Genomic DNA, 24,663 nt, shown 5'->3' with positions numbered 1-24,663 from the left:
GGATTGAAAAGACGGCACAAATGAAATCGGAAATGGGCAGAGACGGGGAACAAGCGGGGAGAGAAAGAGAGAAAAAGAGAGAGAGAGAAAGAGTGGCCGAGCGTGTCGCGGACGGAAATTAAAAACCGCGGAGGAAACAGTACGCCGGAGAGGAAAAGGATCGAGAGCATGAGGGTGGGGAGGATTGAGGGGGCCCGGAACGATCGAAACCAGACGGGAGAAACGATCTTTTGTCCCGGACGACCCTGTCGGGATCATCATCCTTGCCGTTCCTCCCCGGCTCGGACACTTCCGTGGGAAAAACGATTATGAATGAACCGCGTATCCGGCTCTCTCGCGTTCCTCGAGCCTCCAACTGTCTTCTGGAGATCGATCGGACGATCGAGCACGCGATTCGCACACCCTTCTCTCCCGATCGAGGACACCGGATGCTGCACTTTCTCGGACGAAACGCCGGAGACCCGGCAGAAACTGTTTCGACATTCGTGGGACTCAATTCGCAGTTTTCACAGAGAATAATTATAACGATTTAGCCCTTTACGGATGCGTGGCTCTCGAGAGTAAACCGTTCACTGCGTTTCTGGGGCTGTCGAATCATTTGCAATTTACTCAGAAGTATCAGGTCATCCCGTAAACGAAGCGATTTTCTCCATACTTTTAGGAAGATCAAATTCAAGAAGAGAAAATCGCGATCATCTGTGCCCTACGCGTATTTTATAATCTATAGAATTATAGTACAACTAGAATTAGAAATAAATCGTATACGCGCAGGGAAGACAAATTATTGCGATTTTATCTCTTTGTATTCCATTTTTCAAATTCGTACCTTTTCAAACGCGAACCACGAGTAATTAGTTGTAGTTTCCTCCACGGGGTTTCAATTTCCTCCACCATCTCTAAGCAAAGCGAAGAAAATACTGATTTTCCTCCGTAGCGTCGTATATTTTGTCCCTATCATTTCATACCGTGACCGGTAGCCGACCAATGAGAGCGAAGACAAACTAATATTCGCTGCTCTCGCACTGCCCGAAAGCGACGTTACGGAGCGAACAAGGGGAATCCACGGAAAATAAAGAAATCAGAGTATTTTCTTCCGTATCGTCGCGCTGTAGCACTCTACCTCTACCCGAAAGTAGAATCATGTTCACGGTAGTCAAACTGCCAAACAGCGACGTTACGGAGAAAATAATCGTACCCGAGCAAGCTAAACAAAATCACGGTATTTCTTCCTTAGCGTCGCGCTGGAACGATCTTCCAAAAGTCGCGTCACATTTCGTACAGTGAGTAACAGCGAAGTCGTGTCGAGTAGGCGAGCGCGACGCTACGGGGGGAACGCTGTGAATCCCGGCGGCCTCCCGAAGCGAGGAGCTCGGAACCCAAACGGGAATGAAAGGGAGAAGCATAACGAAAGAAATCAGCCCTCGATAGAGGATCGTCCAGGACGATCGATCGACGGTTCGATTCCCCGAGCCCCTTTTAGCCCGGCAAAAAAGAAAAACGAATAGAGAGCAAGATACGTGAAAGTTTTTGTCGCGGCTAAGTAGAACGAGAATGGGCTTAATCAACCATAATATTTTGATGACTGATTATTGATAGATATGTAATATATGTCTCGTGTTGGTTATTGCCGTCAAGTTAGAGCAAGCCGATCGCCGACCCAGCGCCCTGCGCCGCGTATACGTACACGTTACCACTACTACCAGTACCGAATCAACTATCTACTACCACTGTCAGCTACTATCGACTACTACCGCTATCGTCTACCACTACTACTACTACTACTACCACTACCGCTACTACTACCAATCGTGTTACGTCTCCTCCTGAACGAACCGAACGAACCAAGAGTCAGCTCTAGTTCCGGACGCGACCTCGCTCGCAGAGGTACTTGAACAAACCATTTTAAGACAAAAATCTCAAACAAACAACGACCACAACAACAGAGAAACAATGAAAAGAAAAAGAGAAAGTAGCAATTTAGAAAAAAATTGAACGAACAGCCGCCTTCTTCTTCTTTACGTTTTGTATTCTTGTACATTCTATCTCATTTCCGTTTCTTCGACCTGGTCTCTCCCCCTCTTTCTCTCTCTCTCTTTCTCTCTCTCTAGCTTTTCATTTCATTTGTATCTCCTTCTCTCTATCTGTATCTCTTCTTTTTTTTCTTCTCTTCTCTTCTCTTTCCTTTTTTCTGTTCTTCGTTCGTCGTATGGTCGTCGTTGCACACTTCATGTATTGTGCCATACCTCTGCTTTCTTGTTGCAGTCTGTTGTTTAGAGGAACTCTGGTATGAGTGTGCGTGTACACCGCCGGTCTGAGATCGAGTTACTTAACAAGCATACATAATTGGAGGATTAGAGCAGGGCAAAGTTATTGAGAAACATTCAATGTTAGATAAGAAGATATTTCAGATTTTTCTTTGACGATTTTCCTTGACATCGTGTGCACGCGTGTACGCATAAAAGTAGAATTTAACTAATTAATCGAGGTTCTAGCAACCAATTGCGTTACTTCGTAACGATAAAAAGGTGATTTGTTGATTTTTTAAATTGGGGAGAAATGTCGACCGGTGGTGTGCACGATGCGTTCACACGCGTTGACTCGGAAATTTGTTCACGGAGAGACTTTCGTTGTGAATCTGAGGATATTCGATCGTGGAGGAGTTTCTCGATGGGGAAGTATAGTGAAGAAACGCAAGAGTCACCGCGTGTGCGTTCGATCATTCGTGGTACATACGTTACCGGATGCGCGCCAGCGCCGGGACCAGCTTTCCCGCCGGAAACGGAACCGCAACCGTCGCCGGATAATCGGGTTTCTCGACTGAATCGATCCTCGAAGGTCTGCGAGACACTTTCAATCTCCGGATCCAGTTTCGCGCGCCTCTGGGATTCCTCGCGAGTGCCTCTCGAGCACTTCACACCGAAGTCGCGCCTCCGATCGTCGGAATAGCGTTGAAAAATTGTTCAACCATCGAAACATCGCGTTTTTTCTTAATATTATTCGTTGTTAACACGTTGATTGCCAGATCAGAACCCCAGGGATCTCAATTCTATTAATGCAACCAAATCTGAAAATCGATCACACCAGTTACCCTTCTCCATGCCTCACATTCTAGCCCAATTTCATTTTTTCGAACACACCAAAATAAGAATTAATTTATGGAACATGATCAACGAGGCATTCAACGTGCTAACAAAACCGAACTCTATTCTCTTCTCATTTTTCTATGCATCGTCGAGTTACTTTCAGTTGAAGCATCCAATAAAAATCAGAGTTTACAAGTGGATTTCCCCTTAATCGATCAGACATCGTAAAATCCTGGCTCCCCACGGTATCCGAGAGACTGAGAATTACCGTAGAAAACGGTAGCTTCCATGGTGCTGGGGAGAAAGATGAGCGTGGCGGTTAATTAGTGCCGGTTTCGCGCTACAGGTGATTAACAGAGTCTTTATGCGGGGTAATAACGCGGCGCAGTGACTTTAACTCGGTGTTCGCCGAGCAATCAGCGCTCGGGATTAAGATTGAACGTCCTTCCACGGGAATCAGAGGAATCCGGGAGCGAGAAAACCTTCGAGGACGAGACCGCGGTTTTTCGACGTAACCGAGCCGAAGTCGTTCGAATGTTTAACCGGTGGACCGTCGCTGGCGCGCGTGGCTTATGAGTCTCTCTCTGTGAAAGTGGTACTTGTAAATAAACGCTGGACGAACGCCTGAACAGAGCACTTTGATCGTCACGACGAGTGTACGAGGGCCTGATCAACCATGCAGCCTTCAGCTGATAGGGAACGGGTTCAGTTTGGAACGCGAGACCGTGTAGAATCGAAAGAACCGAGTCCGAATCCGAGATAGAATCAAAAGTCGACCGGTGCGAGAGGACACCCGCTCTCTTTCGGGGCTGTAGCCAGCTAGAGGAACTCCCCACGCTGCCGTAACCACGTCCTGAGCCACGCCCGTTGTCCACTTCACGGTGGTACCTCGAAGATTGCCACCTATTCCTTGACAAATTAAAATTCTCTTCCGTAGAATGAAATAGAAGATAAATTGCTGCACTCTGAACAAATGAGATGTTGTACAACTACCGAGGTTCTACCGTACTGCAAGACCATCCTTCCCAACGGTTTCCTACCGAGTGATCTGACGCGCCTCCTCGAACGTTCGAGGATCGAGGAGATCGCTAAAGGAATAGGAAGGCGAGAGCATCGCGTTTTTTTTTCGTTAACCGAACCGAAAGTTTCGTTCGATTGTTCATTTCTATCGGATTATGACTCGGTTATAAGAGAGGGGATATCCTGCGCCCGTTGCAAAGCAAACCGATTACGATAAACTGCTCCAAGTTTGAATTCTCTCCTCCTAGCGGGAGCATGATCACAAATATTTTCGTCTGTTCGAAAATGAAAAATTAATTTGGAAATTATTAGAACACCTGAGGAAACCTTAAACTTTCATTTCTCCAGAACCGTAAAGAGTTTCGACTAGAGGTTCTCCAGGCTCTCAGTTTTTCCAAAATTAGCGCCTTATCAGCCCGTTCGCCACCCCCATTTCGAAAATATCGCGACCCTAAGGTACCCGCATCCTCGGAAGCTTCCTTTGATCTCTCCTCTTTCTCCCTTGTCTGTAGATCCACGAAAAATGAAGGGGCGTGAGGGAATTCCGCGCGCGTTCAAATTAACCGAGGGGCTAACGACTCGTCCGGTCGGCGCTTTTGTCTCGAGGAAGCGGGAAGCGCGTCACTACGTCTTTTTTCAAAGTCTCGAAATAATTTCGTGACTCGGGAGGGCGGAGAGTGGGCAGGGCAAGCGGCGCGCGGAGCGGAGTGGGCGGGCGGGATCGAGGAAGCGGGAGGAGAAGGAGTGGGGGACTATTTTCAACGATGTTACTTTCCTCGTGAACTTGGCAGGCAAAGGCCGCTTTACGCGCGGGAAATATCCCGCAAGAGGGGAGGGGGGGAATTGGCAACGCAAAGGGGGGATCGAGTGAAACATGAGCAGAGACAGTTTCCGTCGCGGAAGATGTCGCGGTAAAAAGACAAGAACCGAAAGAGAGACTCGATGAACGGCCGTGTACAGTATAAAAAGAGGATCGGGACGGACGGGGCCGGCTGTCACGGATGCTGACAGCTGCATGGAAATCAGACGAAGCGTTTTTGTTGTTTTTGTTCAGCTCCAGACCTGTCGGTCACAACCCCTTCCCGGCAACGTAGCATTTGAAGAGTCGGGGCTTGCCGCTTCCACTTGTTCGAAGCTCTTGCTCTTTCGGGCCGGGTGGGAGGAAGAATCGACTGAGAAAAATCTAACAGCAAATTAAGCAGCTTTATTCCTTCTTTCACTCGATCGAACGAGAGGGAGATGTTCGCGCGACTCTTCGAATCGATCGTCACGAGAACGCAGAGCGTTTCCTCGATCGAGAATCGAGACGTCCGCGCGACAATAGACATTTAGCAGCTTGGAACCTAATTGTAGAGCGACTCGCATTCCCGCCGAGTTCGGTCGGCCGCTCAAGGCCGCTCCTCCCTCTCCTTGAGAAACATCACGAGCGCGCGAGGGAGGAGCTTGTGGGTGTGGCGTCGCGTACCACGTCAGCTCCTCCCACTGGTCTTAAGCAGCCAGTCGACTCGGTTCTCGACGTTAGTTAACGATCAGACACCCAGTAGAGCAGCCGATCGAGGCACGGTGATCGATCGTTTACCCATTAGTTTGCCAATCCCGTAGGACTCTCCAGAACCCCGCCTCTTGGCCGAGGCTTCTCCGCCAGCGATATTGACACCGCCTGGTCCCAGTTTTGCCCGGGCCGAATGCACAATACTTGCATCCCATCCGGTTTGCGATATCCCAGTTATTTTTGTTGATTGACACCACCCATCGCCACGCCCCCACCCCACCCTTCCTCATCCGATCATTCACACTCGATTGCAATTCGACAGACTCGAAACGCACTGCTGTCACTCGTTTGACGATGATATCAAATCCCGCCCTGTCCACGTCCCAGACCCCGCCTCTGCCCCGCCCATTCCCGATTTGTTAGCCGACGAACCTCGAAGTGCCGAGGCAAACGCTTTGCAAAGCTCGTCCACGGAAAGCCTGTCCGATAGCGAGGAGCACTTTGCACTTTTGTCGTGTACAGTATTCTTTTTAGTGTTCGAGCCTCCGAGGGCCGGTCGTCGAGCCAACGGATCAACGTGTTCGGAACCGCGAAGAATCGCCTCGTGACCTTGGAAACACGGTGGAGACCCCGTTGACCTTGGCTCGAAGATCCGCGCCGGGACCGAAGGGACCCAGTAATCCGAACGACCAAGTGAAAAAAGTTCAGATTTCGGATAATCGTAGATCGTCGAGTATATCGTAAACATCTCAGTAGATCAATAATCAATGATCTGTGAGCAATGGCCGGACTTTACTGGGTCCTCAGGGTTCTAAGACATATGGCATCGGGGGCTCGAAGCGTAGCCACACCTCTGTTCCTCCCGCAAGTCACTCAGACTGTAACGCGAGTCTTTGACAAACCGTAAAGAAAGACAAGAGCGTTAGCAAAAAAAAAAAAATATAAAATAATACAAACGAAACAAAAAAAAACCAAAGATCTTTTCCCCGCAAAAATAATCAGCCTCTAATGATCTCTTCGTACGACTTGCAGCTCCACGGTGGCTCATCCTTCGGAATTGCCACCCTCTCCTCACCAATGGGAATAAAAACCTCGTCCGAATTCGCGAACACGGCCGACCCGAGTATTCGCATCACGCGAAGATGCGAACTTAGAGGATTTTCGACAGCTTGAAGAGCAGGAGAGAGAGAGTGAGTGAGAGGGATAGAAAGAGAAAGAAAGATATAGATAGATAGAGTGAGAGATGTATAGATGGAAGGAAGGAGAGGGAGAGAGAGGTGAGGAGGTATAGAAAGAGAGAATGTGTAATGGGAAAAGCATGAGAAAGGAAAGAAAGCGAAAGAAGGCTAGAAGAAGCGAAAAAGAGGCCGGAAGTTGGACGAGGAAGAAGGAGGACCGGAAGAGGAGTCGAAAGACGAAGAAGCCGCGGAGAGAGAAGAGCCAAGAGAGACAATAGACTGCCGAGCACTGTAGCCTCAATTTTCGACTAGCTGATATATATATATATATACATAGACGTGTATGTATATAGATATCTCTGTTCATATATCTATATACATAGATATATATATATAAATATTATACATACTGCTGTATACATACGAACGAGATGGGTAGAAAGAGAGAGGGGGGCGGGTAGGGGAGAGGAGTCTAGGAAGAATGGATGAAGTAGCCAATTACGAAGATTCGAAGAGCAGCCGACCTGCAGGAGCTGAAGAGTTAGGCGATCAGAGTTTTTCGAGGGTTGATTGCAGCCAAACGACAGAGAGTGAGACAGAGAGGTGACGAGTGAAAGAGGAAGAGAGAGGAGAACGCGTAGTCTGTAAGAGAGCGTCGGAAAGACGGGCCAGTCGTTATTTTCATTTTGTTTTTCTTTTCTCAACCTCTTTTTCTTTCTAGATTTTACACACTTCCTGTATGTATAGGTGTACCGAACACACACACCGGTCGCGCGTACACTACGATCGATCGATCCTCGATCCTCGCGGGAGAAAGCTGACCTGAATCGTTCCTCCGTTTCGTCCTCGGCGTCGCGAGACCGCGAAAACGTTGGCCGGCCTCGGAAATCGTCTTCGACACGCGGACTGCGCCTTTTATCGCGTTCGAGGTCTCGAAAAGGTTGTTGCAAGGTCCGTCGATCCGCGATCCAACACGCTACATCGTTTGAACGAGGTTCTCCAGTTGATTCGCTTGAATTTCAAACATAAAGCTTTCGTAAGGATTTTATAGAGCAGAATTTTTAATCTGGGAACAATTTTTTAAACCATAGGAAAACCTTGCTCTTCTTTATCGAGATTTCCGAGATTTTACGGTTTCATAGACACTTTTATTTTAAACTAAACGACTTCGAAGAGTAACAATTTTGTCTCGACCCTTGTGGCTGGCGAGACAGTGCAACATCCATAGAAAGACTTGATTAAATGTCGTTTGTACGATACGGCATTGACCCGAACGCGGTACAAGGCGCGACAGAAACGACGAGAAGAATTTTCTCGAATTTCTCTCTAGAACGTCTCGCAACGAACAAACCGCTTCACATACCCACACGCACACGTTTCATCCTTTCCTCGGAAGGTTGAAAAATATCCGCTCCGGACGCTGCAGCTAATTTAGCACCCGCCAAAGCAGAGAAGAGCGCGTTCAATTAAAGAAACGTTTCACCTCGAGGGAGCGTTGCGTTCGAGAGTATATCGATGAGACGCGAACGACGAACGGAGGAACGTAGACTCGAAGCAAGACTAAGAAACGAGGCGGCTAACTCCCGATCAGCGATCAGTGTCCCGCGACCCTAGTTTTTACTGTCGGTTCGTGAGCGTTGTTAATTAGCGCGGCGCGAGACACGGCTGAGCCGCTTCGTCGAGGAAAAGAGAAGCTGACCGGAAGAGATCGAACGGAAGAGACCCCTAGCGACCTTGATCCTCGTCAGACCCATGATCCCGAGGGCGTAGATCGCGGCATGATCTCCATTGTCAAGAATAAAACCGCGAGCCATGGGTCCTTCGTAGAATAAAACGTAAGCGAACGATGCCAGACGATCGCGGAGCTTACATCTCGTTGCTCGGGACATTGTGGACACCGCGCAGACCTGGGAAGAGGATCGCTGATCAGATTGCTGGTACACGATTTTTCCTCGTGTACCCAAGTGCGAAAATTAGTTAGAAAGTGCTCTTCTCAGGTCTGAGTGTGGTCGTCGTCCTTCGTAGAATAAAACGTAATCTCGTTAGATTACAGATCTAGAGGATCCTGACTAAAAATCTCACATTTGTGACGCGCGTTGATTCGCGGAGCTTAGATTTTGTCGCCCGGACTGCACAGTGCGCAGAGCTGGGAAGAGGCTGTTGATCAGATCGATCGCCGGTACACGTTTTTTCCTCGTGAACCCAAGTGCGAAAGTTAGCAAAAGAGTTCTCTCTCCAGCTCTGAGTTGATCATTGTCCTCTGAGAGCTAGGAGGCGAAGATCGACCGATTCGCCTGTCGCTTCACACCGTGGTGGATCCAAGGATGAATTAGATCCTCTAAGACTCGATGATCCTCCACGGTGGAACGGTGGTCCGAAGTTAATCAACGGTGAGTTTCTTCCTGCATCGAGGTGACAGCCAACCGATCGTTACTTCTAACGCTGATCGATTAATCAGCGATCGGCTGGCAGCCTCGGGGGATTCCCGAAGGGTCCAGAAGCGTCGCTCTCGATCAAGGAGTCTCGATCCAAATCAAACGAACACGCGCCGTCGAGAAGTGTCTCGATATTACACGATATATTATTTCGATGTCGCGATTGAATTCGATATGCCGAGAGGGCCCGGAGCGACGCTTCCTCGTCCGCCATCATTCTGGAAGAAGATTACGCCAGCTTCTTGAACGAGGAGGTCCGAGAATTGCGCGGATTCTCGACACTCGGTGGATCGCGCGATCTATTCCAATGAAAAAATCACTGCCGACAGATCGCGACGTTCGAACGTGGACGTCCGCTTCGGAGATAAAATAGAGAGAGGAGATTGTTTCCGATCGTCCGATGTCGTCTGTAGATAGCTAGCTTAGTTTCGTTTCTCCGATTCCGTCGCGAGAACGCTTCCGGTTCACTCGGATCGTCCGAGCAGCTCGAATCGAGATTGCTGTTTCCACGTTCTCGTTCTCGACGGCCAGCGATCGTTAATTATCGATGTTAATTACGTATTCGATTACGACGCCGGTCGCGGTTTTTTTACCAGTAGATGATAGTTCACGAGCATAGTATTCAGACGCATCCCGGAGCTGGACGAAGGACCAGCGACCGTAATTACGTTCTGAGTGTGATTTTAGTTTAAGCAACTTAGGTAGCCAGTAGCTCGCGAGGACCACAGGTGTCTTCGGCTGTGTACACGTTCGTCCGACTGTCCTCGTTCATGCTCGTTACTAGGATCTGCGAAATCTAATATCAAAAACATTCACTCTGTCAACCCTCAGACGAGGAACCTATTTTACAGCAATGGACAATGCATGAGACAGATTTTTAAAAGTATTTTTAGTAAACCCATTGGAGGGTTAAAGGGACTGGAAAAGGAATTTTTTATCTGGTTTTATTTCTTAGAACCTCGACAATTTTAATTTCACGTAAAGATACGCGGTGAAAGATAGAACGGTGATGCTTCGTTATAGATGTTCGAACTTCTCTGTAAATATTCGTCTTTATAGGAAAATTTTGTTCCGAAATTGTAACTTCCCAAGCGCCAGAACTTAAACAGTAACAATCCACGGTAGCTATCCGTGCGAACTATAAACGAGATGCACTGACAAGCATGTACACAGCTCCAGGTAGCAGTCAGCGACTCGATTTCGTCTTTCCTCTACTTTTATTGTGTCGATCGCGACATCGAGACCCGCAGCGCCTTGTGTTCCCTCGTTTCGACCGAACCCGAGTCGCGTCGAATCGTTTCTAGTTTAATGTTTAACGATTAAGTCACTTTGTAAGCGATCCATCGAGCGGAAGAGACGAGCCGAGCTTTTCCCTCTTCTCTTCAGCGAAAAGACCGATCGCAGCGAATTTACGCGTTCTCGATCCAAGGACTCTAGATCGATCGTTCCAGAAGACGATCGAAGGTCACCCGAATCGAGATCTTTCGATCGGAGCGATTAACTTCTTCGTCGAAGTCTTCTGTTTGCTTTGAAAAACCCTTTGGTTCCCGTCAGTCGACGGAGCACAGTCGGCTCTTCATCGTCTCGGCGTAGCTGACCGCTTCTCCCGTCATTTGTAAATAAGTCATCGCGCGCGATCACCGTGTACATAACTTTTAGCATAACTCGTGGAGACTCGAATTTCCATCGCGAATCGATTACTCTCGAGGCCCGATCGATCGGGAATCGGGGACGATTTCGAAATTTCCGCGAGAACTTCGACGGGCGATCTTCCGATCCCTTTTCTCGAGGATCGAACGAGGATCCTCAATCTGCGAGTGCCCGCCAGCCTTTTGCTAGGATCTCTTGCACCAAAGAAGAACGATTCGAGGATCTTTAATTGCCTTCTGTTTTTCGAGAGGACACAACTGAGGCAAAAAGCTGAAATTAAAATAGCTGAAGTTGAAGCTGATGCTGAAGCTCAAGCTAAAAGTGTAATAGCAGAAGCTGAAGCTGTAACAGCTGATGTTGTAATAGTTGGGATTGAAGTTGAAGGTGAGATGCTGAAATTGTAATAGTAGAAGCCGAAGCTGATGCTGAAATTAAAATAGCTGAAGCAGAAGCTGAGGTAGCAAGTCCAGTGGACAGCATTCACGATCTCAGTTGTCTTCTTTCGCAAAATAGATTATTCCTAATTTTATAAGATTGTTTAATCCTCGTGCACTGTTAGGGACAATTTTACCCAGAGTTTTCCTTTCAACTGCAATTTGTATTTACCGATTGTATCGCTCAAGGAGGATCGTTTTCGGCTTTTTATATTATTATTCATACTGTATATCCTAGACTGTGTACATATAGACTGCAAAGAAACTGTTTTAAGATGAACAAAAATATTTCCAATTTCGAATTTCTCCAGATTTTCTCAGGTTCATCTAATTTCGAACGTTTTCCAAACATCTATCTCTTAGCAACAGCGAATCGGTGAGCTTTTAGAAAATTGATTTTAAAATCGTTTCATCGTGTACTTTTACTGTTAACCCTTTAACTGCCTTTCACAAGACTGCGGATTTCATTTTGATGTCAAACGATAATGAATCGTGTATCGCATAGAAAAATCCGCAATGATCGTGGAGGAGGGATGCTCACGGATCCGTCGAAGTTCCGCGTGCGGCCGATTCGCATTTTAATAAATCCCCGCGGATTAGGGGAGGAGAGTGTGGAGGATGAAAACGGAGTAGCAGTTACGAGTGTGTAACAGCGTGCGTGCGTATGTGTGCGAGTTTAAAAGAAAAAAAGATTGAAACGAAGCGTCGATGATCGATCGAGTGCGTGTGATTAATGTTTCCTATTAAAACCGAGAGAAAACAAAAGATCGAGTAACATGTAGACGATTACATAACGCGAGGCGAGACTTGTAAATACGTAGGCTCATTTGTAGCTGGTCAGTCGAACGTTTCGCGTATGTACATGAATACAAACGAGAAAAAAAGAGAGAGAATGTATGTGTGTGTGCATGAGTGTATAGCGAGAATCGAGAGCTGTTTTCGAACGGGAAGCCAATACAAGAGGGAAATCGAAAACGTGAAGAGTTACGCGTATTGCGTACGCGAGCATTTTTCTTGGAACGTTCACGTTTTCGGGGGAGAACGGTACACGCGTTTTCGCATACGCGCGTCACGCGTTTTCTTTGAACACCAGTGTCGCCAGATTAGGGGAGGGAGCACGAATCGAGGGGAAAGCGCGTCACGTGACCGGACCGCGACGGACCCAGCACCAATCACCTTGGCCTTGAAACATCAGGTCGTTAAGTATGAAACTTGACAAATGTCAAGAGGTTTGCCTTTTTCTTTGTCAAGTTTCATACTTAACGACCTGATATATTATCAAAAACTTTTCCCTATATTTTAAGATAGCGAGCAGAATATGTACATGGAATAGACAATTGAGTCGAGATTCGAGTTTTTTTTGAAAAGTTCTGTCCAGAATGATGACCTCGACAAGATATGCGAATGTCAAGGTGATTGGAGCTGGGTCCAAGTAGAAGGGGAAGGTGGAGTGGGGGGACAAGTCTGAATCTGGCGACACTGTTGAACACGTATGCGCGTTCTCACACGAACGAGACACCGTAAGCGAGTAATGGAGGCTAGGTGATATAAATGCGTAAGTCGTGTAAGGTACCTACGTTTATAGATAATGCGTAATTAAGCGACAAGTAAACAAAAGAGAAAAAAAAATAAAAAAACTCCACGTATACTCCAACACTAGCGAATATGCCTTCATTAATGGAAAGTGGCTGGCACGGGGCTCCACCGAGAAACAATACACTTGCGTTCGCCGGAGAACGAAGAGAGAACGAACGATAGAGAGGAAACGATGAAGAGACAAAATGCTCGCGAGAAAGAGAAAGAGAGGGATTTTTCCCCCCCCGTTGCGCAAAACGACCGGAAAACCAGTGGTTCTCTTTGTCCCCGGTCACTGGCACCAGCATTTACCTCACTCTTCCCGAAAGCTGTTTCTTCTATTCCGTTTTTTCTTTCTTTCAGTTGCTTTTTCCACACTCGTGTTTCTTTCAGGTATTTCTCGCCCGGCGATCTTTCCTTTCGCGGGTTCTCCGCAATGCACGCAAGCTCCCCGAGCTTTTCGAGAGACAGATCCCGCGGTACCGATTGCGAAACAACGTTGAAAAATCTGCGGAAAGACGGGCGATCGAATAATTTTGTAAATACCGTAACAACAAAATCTCTAGCTCGAATTTGTAATTGCGAATTTTGTAGAGAAACATCCTGGAACGTTCTCAGGATAAAATCTCCAGCACAGGGAACAATATGTTCAGTTCATACTCCCAAAATTTTTACTGTACCCGAAAGAAAGAAAGGTCTGGTTACTGTGAATGCAATAAAATCTCCAACACAAAGACCAAAATTTTGTCTGATATTCTTTTTGCGAATTTGCAAATAGCACACCTGTCGAACACAATTCTCTTCTCTGTAACAATCTTTCCTACTATAATAATGTGGACTAGTAAATAATTAGACTTTCGAGTGGGGTAATCTGTCTCTCCAAAAGTCGGTATAATTTCCGGCTCGGTTCGTCCCGAGTTCAGATTGGCCAAGAATCGAGGCAAGAGGGGTACGCTATTCTTTCTCGGTTTTGGACTTGGACCCAGAGTCGTCGCACGAGGGGAATATATGTAGTTACCCTCTCTCCGCGCGACGTACAAGGGGAAGGTAGAGAGTGGAGGGACGAGTTTGTATCGGAGCACTTTTTCATTTTCCGCGTGTACAGTGAACGGTTGTAATTATAATGTGGTTGTTCCGTCGGTTTCTCGTGGGGGAAAACGAAAAGAGGGGAAACGAATAAATTTGGGAGAGGCGACCTGTCGTTAGTAACTAAGAGGCCTTAATATATTGCGTTTCACGCGATACGGCGACACGCGTGTCGGTTCAACTTTTAAGCGTAAACAATTAGAGTAGACGATATACAATGCAACCGGGATTGCACGGTTCAGCGCAAGTAATCGATAGTACGGGGCACGATCCACGGAAGTAGATCTAACCAGTGAGTCGGGGGCCCTGCGGTCGGCTCACACGATCTTCCTCGAGATCAGCTCCTTCGAATAACTGATTATTTGAAAAGATCCATTTCAAGGACTATTACGATAGAAGCTGTACGAAAAAGGTAGTGGTCTTCGGTGTACACTCGGCGCGATCAGTTTCCGATGATTTTATCGCTCGCCATCCTGGACGACGCGACGCGACGCGACGTCTCGGTCGATACGATGGGTTCCGAACTCAAAAATGCCCTGCTCCCAGCGACAGACTTTGAAGAATGTTTCGCAGCCGCGCGGAATTTATTTAGAAATGCAGCTCTCAGGGAAATTCCAGAAGTTTGATAATTATTTAACGCGTCAAGTGCCAAATATCGAGCCCGAAGAATTCCGCGAAATCAAAGTAATTTAATCGATGAAACCGAAGCTCTGAAATGAGAATTTGCTTTGTTAATTCCAACAAACAGGAGCAGGATGGAAATGTCATTCTTTCTGATCGAAAGGGTCTCTAGGGAAAAGCATGATCTCCGATCGCAGGGTCTCAAAGTCGACATTCAAACCGGGCGGTTCATTCTGCGTCGATTAGGCCAGTTTCGAGACGAAACGATCCCTCATACGGTTCGCTAAAAAAACAAATGAAAAATCAACCGAAACCAAACTTGATTCGCAACTGGAATTGGCTATGGAATATTACCCTTTCATCGGATCACGTTCCGAAAATGAAAATCTTAAAAATTTTTTAAAATTCCAATAATTTTTAAGAGTCCAAAATTTGCAACTGCTTAGGTCCCGGGCTCCTAACTTGTATCGGTTCATGGGACATCGACGCGGAATGACGACGAGCCGACCATCTGTACAGACATCAGTTTTCCAGACATTTATGTGTGTGCGAAAAACCGGAAACAAGCGACAGAGACCTGGTTGATGTCGTTCGCACGTGCCACGTTTACAGCGTATCTCATTCTAAAGAAGACTCTACCGGTCGTAGTTCTTCCCCTAATGAACAAAAAAAAACACACAGTAACAAAGGTGAAAAAAAGAAAAACAGTTTGCGTCAGCACTGCCAGTTTGTCATTGTTAAACCCGAGAGAGAAAACGAGTTAGAAAACCGCGCGCGTCCCATTCGATCTCCAGTAGCGAGGATTTCCCGGAAAACTCGAGCACTTCTCACGGTTTTCTTTCACCGAGAAACTTCCTCTGGTTCTGCGATCGATCGAGATCCAGATTCTCGGTGTAAGGCTCACGTCCCTACGGACTTGTCGAGCTCGATTGATCGCTCAAGGCCGCCTTCCCCACTCCTACGAGGACTCGGGGGCGGTGGGCGGGGCTACTCCGCCCAATGACCTTGAGCCGGCAATTGATTCGCTCGCGAAAGATTCAGCGAAGTTGTTGGAGGGAGGAAGAGAGAGTATGCTCTCGGAGAAACGGCTATAGTCTGCTTCCCGAAAGAAGGAAGCACGGTTGTAAAGAATTCGCATTTTTGTTGTTTGAAATTTTATCGTGAATTCTACCGACGGTTTTTAGTCAAATCAACCCTTAAGGATGTTCTGGAGGTACAATGGGAGACAAAAGTACAAGAAATTCGAAAGCCATTCATGAGTATATTTTGCATTAAACTTTTGCGAATACTGTACCCTCTGTAGCTATATTCAGTGGTCTACACTTGTCGCGTTTCCATGCTAGTGAGAGACAACACGATAAATTTGACGTTCTGTAACAGTTTATAATTTTTTTGCTCTGTAACTGTTTAGTAAATCCTAATAAATTTGGAACATAATTAATTACATAATTTTTACTACATATAAAAAACTGGAGTTTCTATGTGTAGTTGCGTTTTTTCAAGGTTTAAATAAGGTTCGAAGTGGAATTTTATGAATTCTTCAAAAGGAGACGTGTTAAAATGTGCAAACTTTAAGTTGCTGTAATTCTTAAACGGTGCAGTGAATCGAACCCAAACTTTGGTAATTGCATTAATTTAGTAAGAATTATATTTTGTCAAATTTTCAAAAATTTTGTTGCGCTTTTATATACCTCCAGAACATCCTTAAGTGGATTATTGGGAATGATGATAGTTACCACAATCATATCGTTCTCATGGTTCTTATAACGTTTTGACAATGGTTCATAGAAAAATGAACAGATAAACGACAAGTTAGTTGTGTTTATTGTATTGCATGCTGAAGTGAACCATCGAGGCTGCTAGTCATTATTTTAATTCTTAATTAACTTTTTTCGCTTCCATACATATTTCAATTCGATTACTGTTTCACAAACCTCGTATTTGACTAGATGAACTTTTATCGTATCGCTATTGTTCAACGTAAAGCATTTAATGTAAATCTTCTATTACAAACTTTAGAACTACTATAAAGCACCGTTCGTTCGAAACTCCACAAAAATATGAATTCGCGAAACTGTCAGACTCTTTCGGGAGAAGCAGAGTGTAGCGAGTTAACCTGTATAAAGTCGAGTATTAGGAGAGAAAGAAAATAGTCGGGAGAGCGGTGTCAAGCACCATTGTTAACACTCGCGAGCGGTGTAAATATTAGCGTGTAACCTCGAGAGATTTCGCGTACCTTGAAAGTAGCCCGAAGCCTTTTCACAATTAGCGGTAAAAGAGTGGGGGTAAAAGACAGTTTGGGGGGGATAGCAAGGGGGCGTGTTTACCGACGTAACCGCCCCGTCAGGACAACGGAGAGTGAAACTAAAATCCGTGGTACACCGATTGCATGGAACCAGGCACAAAAAAATAGGGAGACAGACCTCAGAAAAGCATTGTTGTACATGTAGCTAGGACTTAGGTATTCATCGATCCGATTATGGTTCTAAGGTTTTACTCATATTAGCGACTGTACTTAAGCGGGGTAAAACGTCGACGTTTCCGATTTGCGGGTGCACGTGTATTTTTTAGAATAGGACTCCGCGGTGGGCTCGGAGACTCGCGTTTCTCTTTTTCGTTTCTCCATCAGGACCGATCGAGACACGGTTTCCCTCGCTAATCTTCCATTCTCTAGAGCTAAGTATAAACTACACGAACACACAAACAAACGCAAACACAGATAAAAGAAAGAATCTAAGAGTTAAGGACACGTTTAGGAACACCAGCGATTTTCTCGATTCTCAACGGGTTTTTCTTACGGGGCGAGTAGACAGTGAATTTAGAATCTATAGCCTTGACGATCCGACAATTCTCGATCTAGCAGACGATTGGTGCCACTCAGGATATATTTTTTTCATGGTACCAACGACACGGTTTTACTCGCAGAACCCTGTCGATGACACCTATAATCTTAGATTGTCCCCCGAACAGACGGAAGGGGGAATGAGACACTTGATTCCCTCGAACTCGCGATCTAACAGAGATCGTTGATCGGAGCCCTTGATCGTTCGAACGTTCCTCGAGGTCTCATCCAGTGTTCTGATCAGACTGCGGACCTTTATGCAAAATAAAAATGTTTTACATTGATTGCGAGAAGCATGAATAACATAAAAATTGATTTCATCCTTTAATGACGTTGTTACATTAAGAGCAAGAGCTGTTTTATATATCACCCAGCCAATTTCTTCATAAATGCATAAAGATCCGCAGTCTAGTCACGATATTAAATTCGTCGCTGGACAACCACAAAATTCCCCTGTGATAACGCAAAGAACACTGTTAACCTTCGTTACTCGGCGACCTTGAGACGAAATAACCCACCTCGGCTGTTATCGGAGGCGATTAGAGGGGTTTGGATCGGATACGAGCCTCGAGGACTCGTTCGAATCGAAACCAACGTCGCGATTAATCGAGTTTTGTATATAAAAACATTGAAGAAGCGTCAAGGATCCGTTTAGGTTTCACGAGGATCGCGACCTTCCAGGGGTGGAACGCGAAATTCACGGCCAAAGTAAATTTTAGGGACGCTCGTATGCCTTCTACACGCCCGAGCGCGCACACACACACACACACACTCCCACACTGGATCTTACGTTTCAAGTGCGCCGCCACCTAGGCTTTTTTCTTTTACAACAACAAAAAAAAAGGGAACATTGATGTGATCTCGAAATCGACAATTTTCTCGAATATTCCACGCAGGGTGAGTCCCACCCGATTGAAAGACGACGATGTTCTTTGTATTTTCACAAAGAAATGATCGAGGATGGCAAGCTCGACTGTATAAAGACACTGTATAAAAACTGCAATTGGGGGTTGGAGAAGAGCCACCCTTCGGCGTCGTGGCGCACCGATGTTTCTCTCCCGCAGAGATCGTCTCCGATCCGCGGGATCCCGGCACGGGGATCGACATAGATCTTCGATCGAAGCCCGCCAGAAAATCGTCGGGACGACCGCGTGTATTTATCGAGAAACCGACCCACAACTATTGGGGTTGTTCGTGTATGATACTACGAAGTAGAGAGGCTGATCTCCGCCGTGTAATTTTTATAAATAAACGAGTAATTGTAAACAGTACAAGTTCGCCGTGAACGCAGCGTTAACATTACAGTAGAGAACAAACACACGTCTTGTAATATATTATGTAAAGGGATGAACGAGTGAGAGAATGATCGAAAAAACGAGAGCAAAAGAGAGAGAGTGTGTTGCACCGGCGATTTCCTGGTGGGAGATTCGAATCGGAAGAGAGAGAGGATATTTTTGAAGAGGTTTCTCTCGGTGAAATGAGAACTATTTAAACGATGTAAAAAAGAAAGAGACGGTAAAGAGAAAAATGCTGCGGAGGTCGGGTCTGTCGATCGAGCGATCGATCTCGAAGCTTGAGAATGTCCGTGTGCGGATCGCCGCGCCGCGCGCCGGTGAGGATCGAGAGATCGTTCCCTTCGATAGGTTCTAGGAAGCACAGGTGATAAAGAGTCTCGCGGGCAGTCGACAACGGTGTACACGTTTGTAAATAAATACGGGACGATTGTAAAGATGAATGAAACGTGGGTGGGTGTCTATAGGGGAAAGAAGCATTACCGGTAAATGAATTACGTGTCGATGCCTATATCTCTGTTTAATCTACGTGGCGAGATGGAGGGAAGCAACTATTGCTGATCACTATTAACTAATAATTAAACGCAGTTTATTCTATCTGTGTGTGTCGGTTTCGATTGGACATAGATTTTGTATCACCCTTTTTCTCCGTGTATGGTGTGTAGCCGGGTGGTCGATCTCGAGGGAGTCGCGAGGGAAAACCTACCCCTTTACGGGAAACCCATATTACAGATTTTTCATGGTTGCATTCGAAACGATCCGTTATATAGACGTTCTGAAATTTTTGTATACGATTATCCACGAACAGTGTTGTTCGACGATATTCAAAGAAGCGAGATCTTATTCGGGAATCGCCGATTCAACGATCAATATGTGTTTGATCTCGCGTGTTCATCGACATCGACCCCTTTGGATCGTAGATTAAATCGTGTCTTTCACAACTACTACGTAGTCCTTGTAAATCGATTTGCGACAAACGGAATCGCGTTTCTTCGAAACTAGTAATTTTCGACGTACAACCGACGAGCGACCGGCGATCGGCGAATATATGCCGGTCCTCGCCAGAACGGAATTTCAACGGACTATTCGATGTAAGCTTTCGATCAAAGCGCGGTCTTGATCGCAGTCGATATTTAAAAGATTTATCGTGCACATGTCGTAGATGTGTCTACGCACCGGGCGATCGAGGCCAGTTTCGACGCCGAGTAAGGTCAACCCTTAAGATCAGCCCTTAGGGTCGACACTTGAGAGTAACCTTTAAGATTGACCCTGAAGGATAATCGTCACAATTAATCCTGAAGATTAAAGGTCTTTGCAGACTATACCGACACGGCGGCTACCTGCACCGTGCCGCTAGGCCGTTTTGGGTTTCTCCTCTGTATTTCAATGGGGATGCGGACAATAGGCCGTACCGGCGCGGCAGGTAGACGGGCTAGAGCGGCTACGTATCGGGAGTATTGGGACGGGAAAAAGTGCGCACACGATACCTGCCAGCGCCGACATTTGACTTTCTTCTATGTATAGTTTCAATGGAGGTGCGCGCACTAGACCGGCACCGTTCAGCACCGACACGACGTGCAACGTCTCGGCAAAAGGTACATTCTCGGCGAGAATGTTTTGCCGGCCGCTCGATGTGGTGTTCGAACGGAAAACGACTAAACCAATAAAATGAAGATCGCAAACAATAGAATTGGTTCGTTGATTTCGTATATTTGTCAATTCATGACAATTTTAGTTATACTATAGTTAGTTATTTAAAGTTTTAAATATTTATAAAAGAAATTTTACTCGCATTGCTTAAAAATACTGCAAATTTTGCGATGATTGTTATCCAGACGCCATAAACAATAGTCTCTTTTTAATTTGATAAAAAAAATCATTTGTAAAAAGTTCATATTTTATCACAAAGAATGCAGTAATCGTTGGATTTCACAAAAGTTATTCGGGAAATCTAGTTAATTGAAAATATTAAACTTGCATATGTTCTATTTACAAACAATCATTATCGATGATAGACATTATTTTTGACTGATAAATATCCATTATGAAGGACAACAATTCTTTTTGGTCATATGGAACCGTTATCGATGATGGAAATAATTTTTGGCTATTAGTATTAGTAATCATTGTCGAGGACAGAAATTTTATTGGGCTACTAATTACACTAGTTTACAAAATGAAATTGATTTCATGTACATTTAGGAGAGTACACGGCGAGAGATTTCACCAATAAATTAAGACCATTGAGCGATGCTATCAAGGGTTTTACATATCGTTCCTCGCGAGAGAAACGGATCCCAAAACCAACCGAAGACAGAGCAAGAGCCAAAACTATTACTAAAATATTCTAAAGAATAAAGAGAGTTGGGTTCTTTCGTATGTTTTTTGCAATAAAAATTGTGTTGTTTTATTCAAAACGAAATTTAAGTTTTCGCTGTAGCAGTGGCATCAACGTGAGAACAAAAGAAACCATTGCCGGCATGGCCACACTTGTCGAAAAATGAATATATTCAGAAAATGTGGGATTTGGATTTATTCACTCAATCGCTAATAACTGTATCATTTTTCGGCCGATTTACTTCTGGTTGGTGTTATTTTTTGCTTTACGTATATAAAGAAAAAGCGGACGTTTTTTGTCGGTTTCTATTGCCACAGAATAAGCTTAAAAATTTAATTTTTTTTAAAATCTGGACTATTTTCATCAATATCTTTTGAACCGGTTAACCAATTAAAGATCCCACTATACATATTTGCTCATCATTTCACAATGTCTTTCATTTGGTACCAAGAACGACCAAATCGGACACATCTAGCTCCAGGTATGGTTTTTAAAGTGAAAAGTGGTAAAAAAAATTGAAAAAATCAAAATATCTTAAAAGCTGTTCCGTAAAAGAAATTTTAATCTTTATTTTCGAATTCAGCAGGAGAAACTCCATAAGAAAAGTTACCTCTCATCAAATGTACATAAAATCAATTTCATTTTGTAAACTAGTGTTACGCGAGAGTCAGAATAGATCCAAGTCCAGATCCTGTTTGTGGATATATCCGAAAGTAACTGCGCCCAAACCTCGATAATCCGCAATAACCAAATCACTAAAGCGTGTCTTTACAATACAGTCATAGAGCAATAAAAACTCGACCGTACGCCCCAACATTATTACCATCGTCGAACTCGCACCCGGACCGCCTACCTGCGTATACATAGTAAACTGGTGCCCTACCGTCGAACCTACAGAGGTGTCTTGGCAAAATATCTTCGCACGACACGAGTTGCCGCCAGCGCAGTGGTGTCCACCACTAGAACGGTCTGGATTAGGTCGTTCGACGGGTTACGGCCAGTTACGGCGCGGCAAACGCCCGCGCTAGTGGTGAGCGCCACTGAAAGTGTCGTTGCGGTGCCGGTCCGTCAGTAATGTACGGCAAAGACCACCACCGCGGTGCCTTTTTGACGGCGCGGGCCGCTGCAGGTAGCCGCCGTGTCGGTATAGTCTGCAAAGACCTTAATCCTCTGAAGAGATGTACGCTTTTAAAGTGCAACTCTCTTTATCACTCATTGTCAGTATTGGTTTTTGCCAGATTGGTAAGTGGAAATTATATTATATCCAATTTTTTAAACAGTTACATTAACTGTTTTACTAGATGATTGTTGCGTTCAGCAAGATGGAAGTCCTTAAGGGTGAAGGAGGACAATTTTTATGAAAGAAATTACATAGATCTGCAATCCCCTTATCAATCCGCAATTGTGTACATGCACGAATATGTAGAATCCGGTGAACACAACCAATAATCGAGGACGTCAGAAAATCGAATTTCTGTTTTGTCGCGCGGAATTATTTTATTTCCCGTTTCGAAAATGAGAGTTCGAACGACTCGGGTGCGAAACTGGTTTCGAGGCCTCGTTTTCTCTGGTACTAGCTGTAAAAACTCGTTCTCGTGGATTATTAATTAAGCGCGTCGACGATCCTCGGACGAAGAATCGAGCGGAAAGAGAGAACGGACATTTTCTCCGGAGATGATTCTTCGGCGAGAGACCGGCGCGAGATCGATCGATACTTCTCGATGTATGGCACACAGTTATCGTCGTAGAGTCGAACCACACGGACAACAAAAATAAGAGAGAGAGATACACAGAAAGCGTTTGTAGTCGATTCCAGCCTTTTTCCGATTTCCGAGCGGCGTCCAATTGTCGGACGGATCAATTTTCTGAAGGATAATCAAACCGCGGAACTCCGAATCAAAACGAATCACTGGTACACAGGAGGAAGTTGTATATCGGTCACAGACACACGGGAAGAACATAGACACGCGTACACACACACACACACACACCTTCTCAAAGTAGTGTTTAAGGCGAGACGATTAAACTTTCCCGACCAAATCTCGATCCGAATGATTCCTGTCGTTCGAACAGGTGAACGCTGCCGATCATCGCGCGATTCAGAAATAACAATAATGTTTTAGTGGCGAATAGCTTCTGACGTGTCGTGGTCAAAATTCGGAACGTGAATTGTACAGAATTGATTTTACAGTGTTCTTAGAAATTAGCTTGCGATCTCGACTGGTTCATTGCATTTATTTTCTGTGGACGGTTTTAAACGTTCTGTTCAAGTGATGAACATTTTTCTACGAATTCACATTCAGCATTTTTATTACGACAGTCGTCACTGTATTTACGCCGACGTTACCTTCTTCATTATGTGTGTCCAGGCCCGGGCAACTTCACTATCAATGATTCACAATCATCTGCGAGCCGCAAGTTGCCCAGGCCTGGACTATTCGAATAACTCTTCGATTCTCGATCTACATACGCCTGTTCCAACGATTCAATGCGAACAACCTGCGATTCTATTTGTTCATGCACGCCTGCGTTATCCAGAGAAATCTGTCGGACGCATTTTAGGATTTTTCAGTTACGAATCTCCGTACGAACACCCACTTCCATCGACGGATACCGTCGAATTTTTGCTAATAAGATCGTACGAAGTTCGGACTTTCTTTCGAGAACCAAACTGAGAATGCACGGCTTTGCCAAACTGAGAAAATTGTATCGTTGGAGCCGACGAAACAGAGATCGTTTCAACAAAATCAACAGCTTGCGAGATTCTCCGGATTAGATCGTAAGAGAGGCGTCGTTGAAAAATCGAGACGAAGAACGATCGTGAGTCTCGATTTTTCGCGAGGTAAGCGATCGGATAAGAAAACAGCAGACTTTTGTATCGTGCAAGCAGTGCACCCACACACACACACAGACACACAGACACAGACACACGGACCCGAAAGTTTAATCGGCCGGAGGAAACTCGAAATTTTCGAAGGAGATCGGCGTTCGGACGAGGACGAATAATAAGGAGGAAAGCGAACGACAACTAATAAGGACAAAACAGAACAAAAAATACCAGAGCATTGAAGACTGGCAATCAAAACTAACGTACATAGGCAGATGTAACGAAAATAGCCGAGGATCGGCGATCGCGTCCGACGGAGTCGCGCGCGGCCTTGTCGTGGACTAATTCATGAAATTCGTATTTCGGGACTAGAATTCAGTTCTTGTCTGAGGGTGTATAGCGGCTGAAGAAAATGTGAAAACAAAACTGTAGAAAGAAAGAAACGTTCTACCAGTTCCGGATGTAATCTAGAAGAGTTCTACGGATAGTCGAATATTTATTTTTGAATAAAAGAAAAATTCTCGGCGACGATCCTCCGTCGGACGCGGACCCGCGATCCGCGGACACGAACTAATTGCAATTCTATGCAACTCTCCTTCAAGAAAAAAGAAATGGAAACAACAAAAAAAAAACAAATAGGTCGTACAGTTTTGCGAGTAAAATGCGCGTCTAATGTAACGCTAGTGAGTAGATAGGTAGGTACCTGCATTTCATGAAATTTAACATGCTTGGATAGCTCCTCAATAAATCGTTATACATGTTTTGATAAAAAAAAAACAAAAAAAAAACA

The 24,663-nt window shown here is 45.3% G+C and overlaps 1 protein-coding gene across 1 annotated transcript in view; it reads left to right on the top strand.

Moving 5' to 3' along the window:
• The window catches only part of Nmo (serine/threonine-protein kinase nemo), a 180,819-nt gene extending 156,156 nt beyond the window's left edge, over window positions 1-24,663 (top strand). The window contains 2 exon segments of the mRNA XM_076431218.1: window positions 6,628-6,656; window positions 6,659-24,663. Coding sequence (XP_076287333.1) covers window positions 6,628-6,656; window positions 6,659-6,768 — 139 coding nt within the window. The 3' untranslated portion in view covers window positions 6,769-24,663.

This window comes from Lasioglossum baleicum, chromosome 1 (genome assembly GCF_051020765.1).
Source record: "Lasioglossum baleicum chromosome 1, iyLasBale1, whole genome shotgun sequence".
In the NCBI taxonomy this organism is placed as follows: Eukaryota; Metazoa; Arthropoda; class Insecta; order Hymenoptera; family Halictidae; genus Lasioglossum; species Lasioglossum baleicum.
Note: the sequence above shows the minus strand (reverse complement) of the source record. Positions and strands in the feature narration are given on the sequence as shown.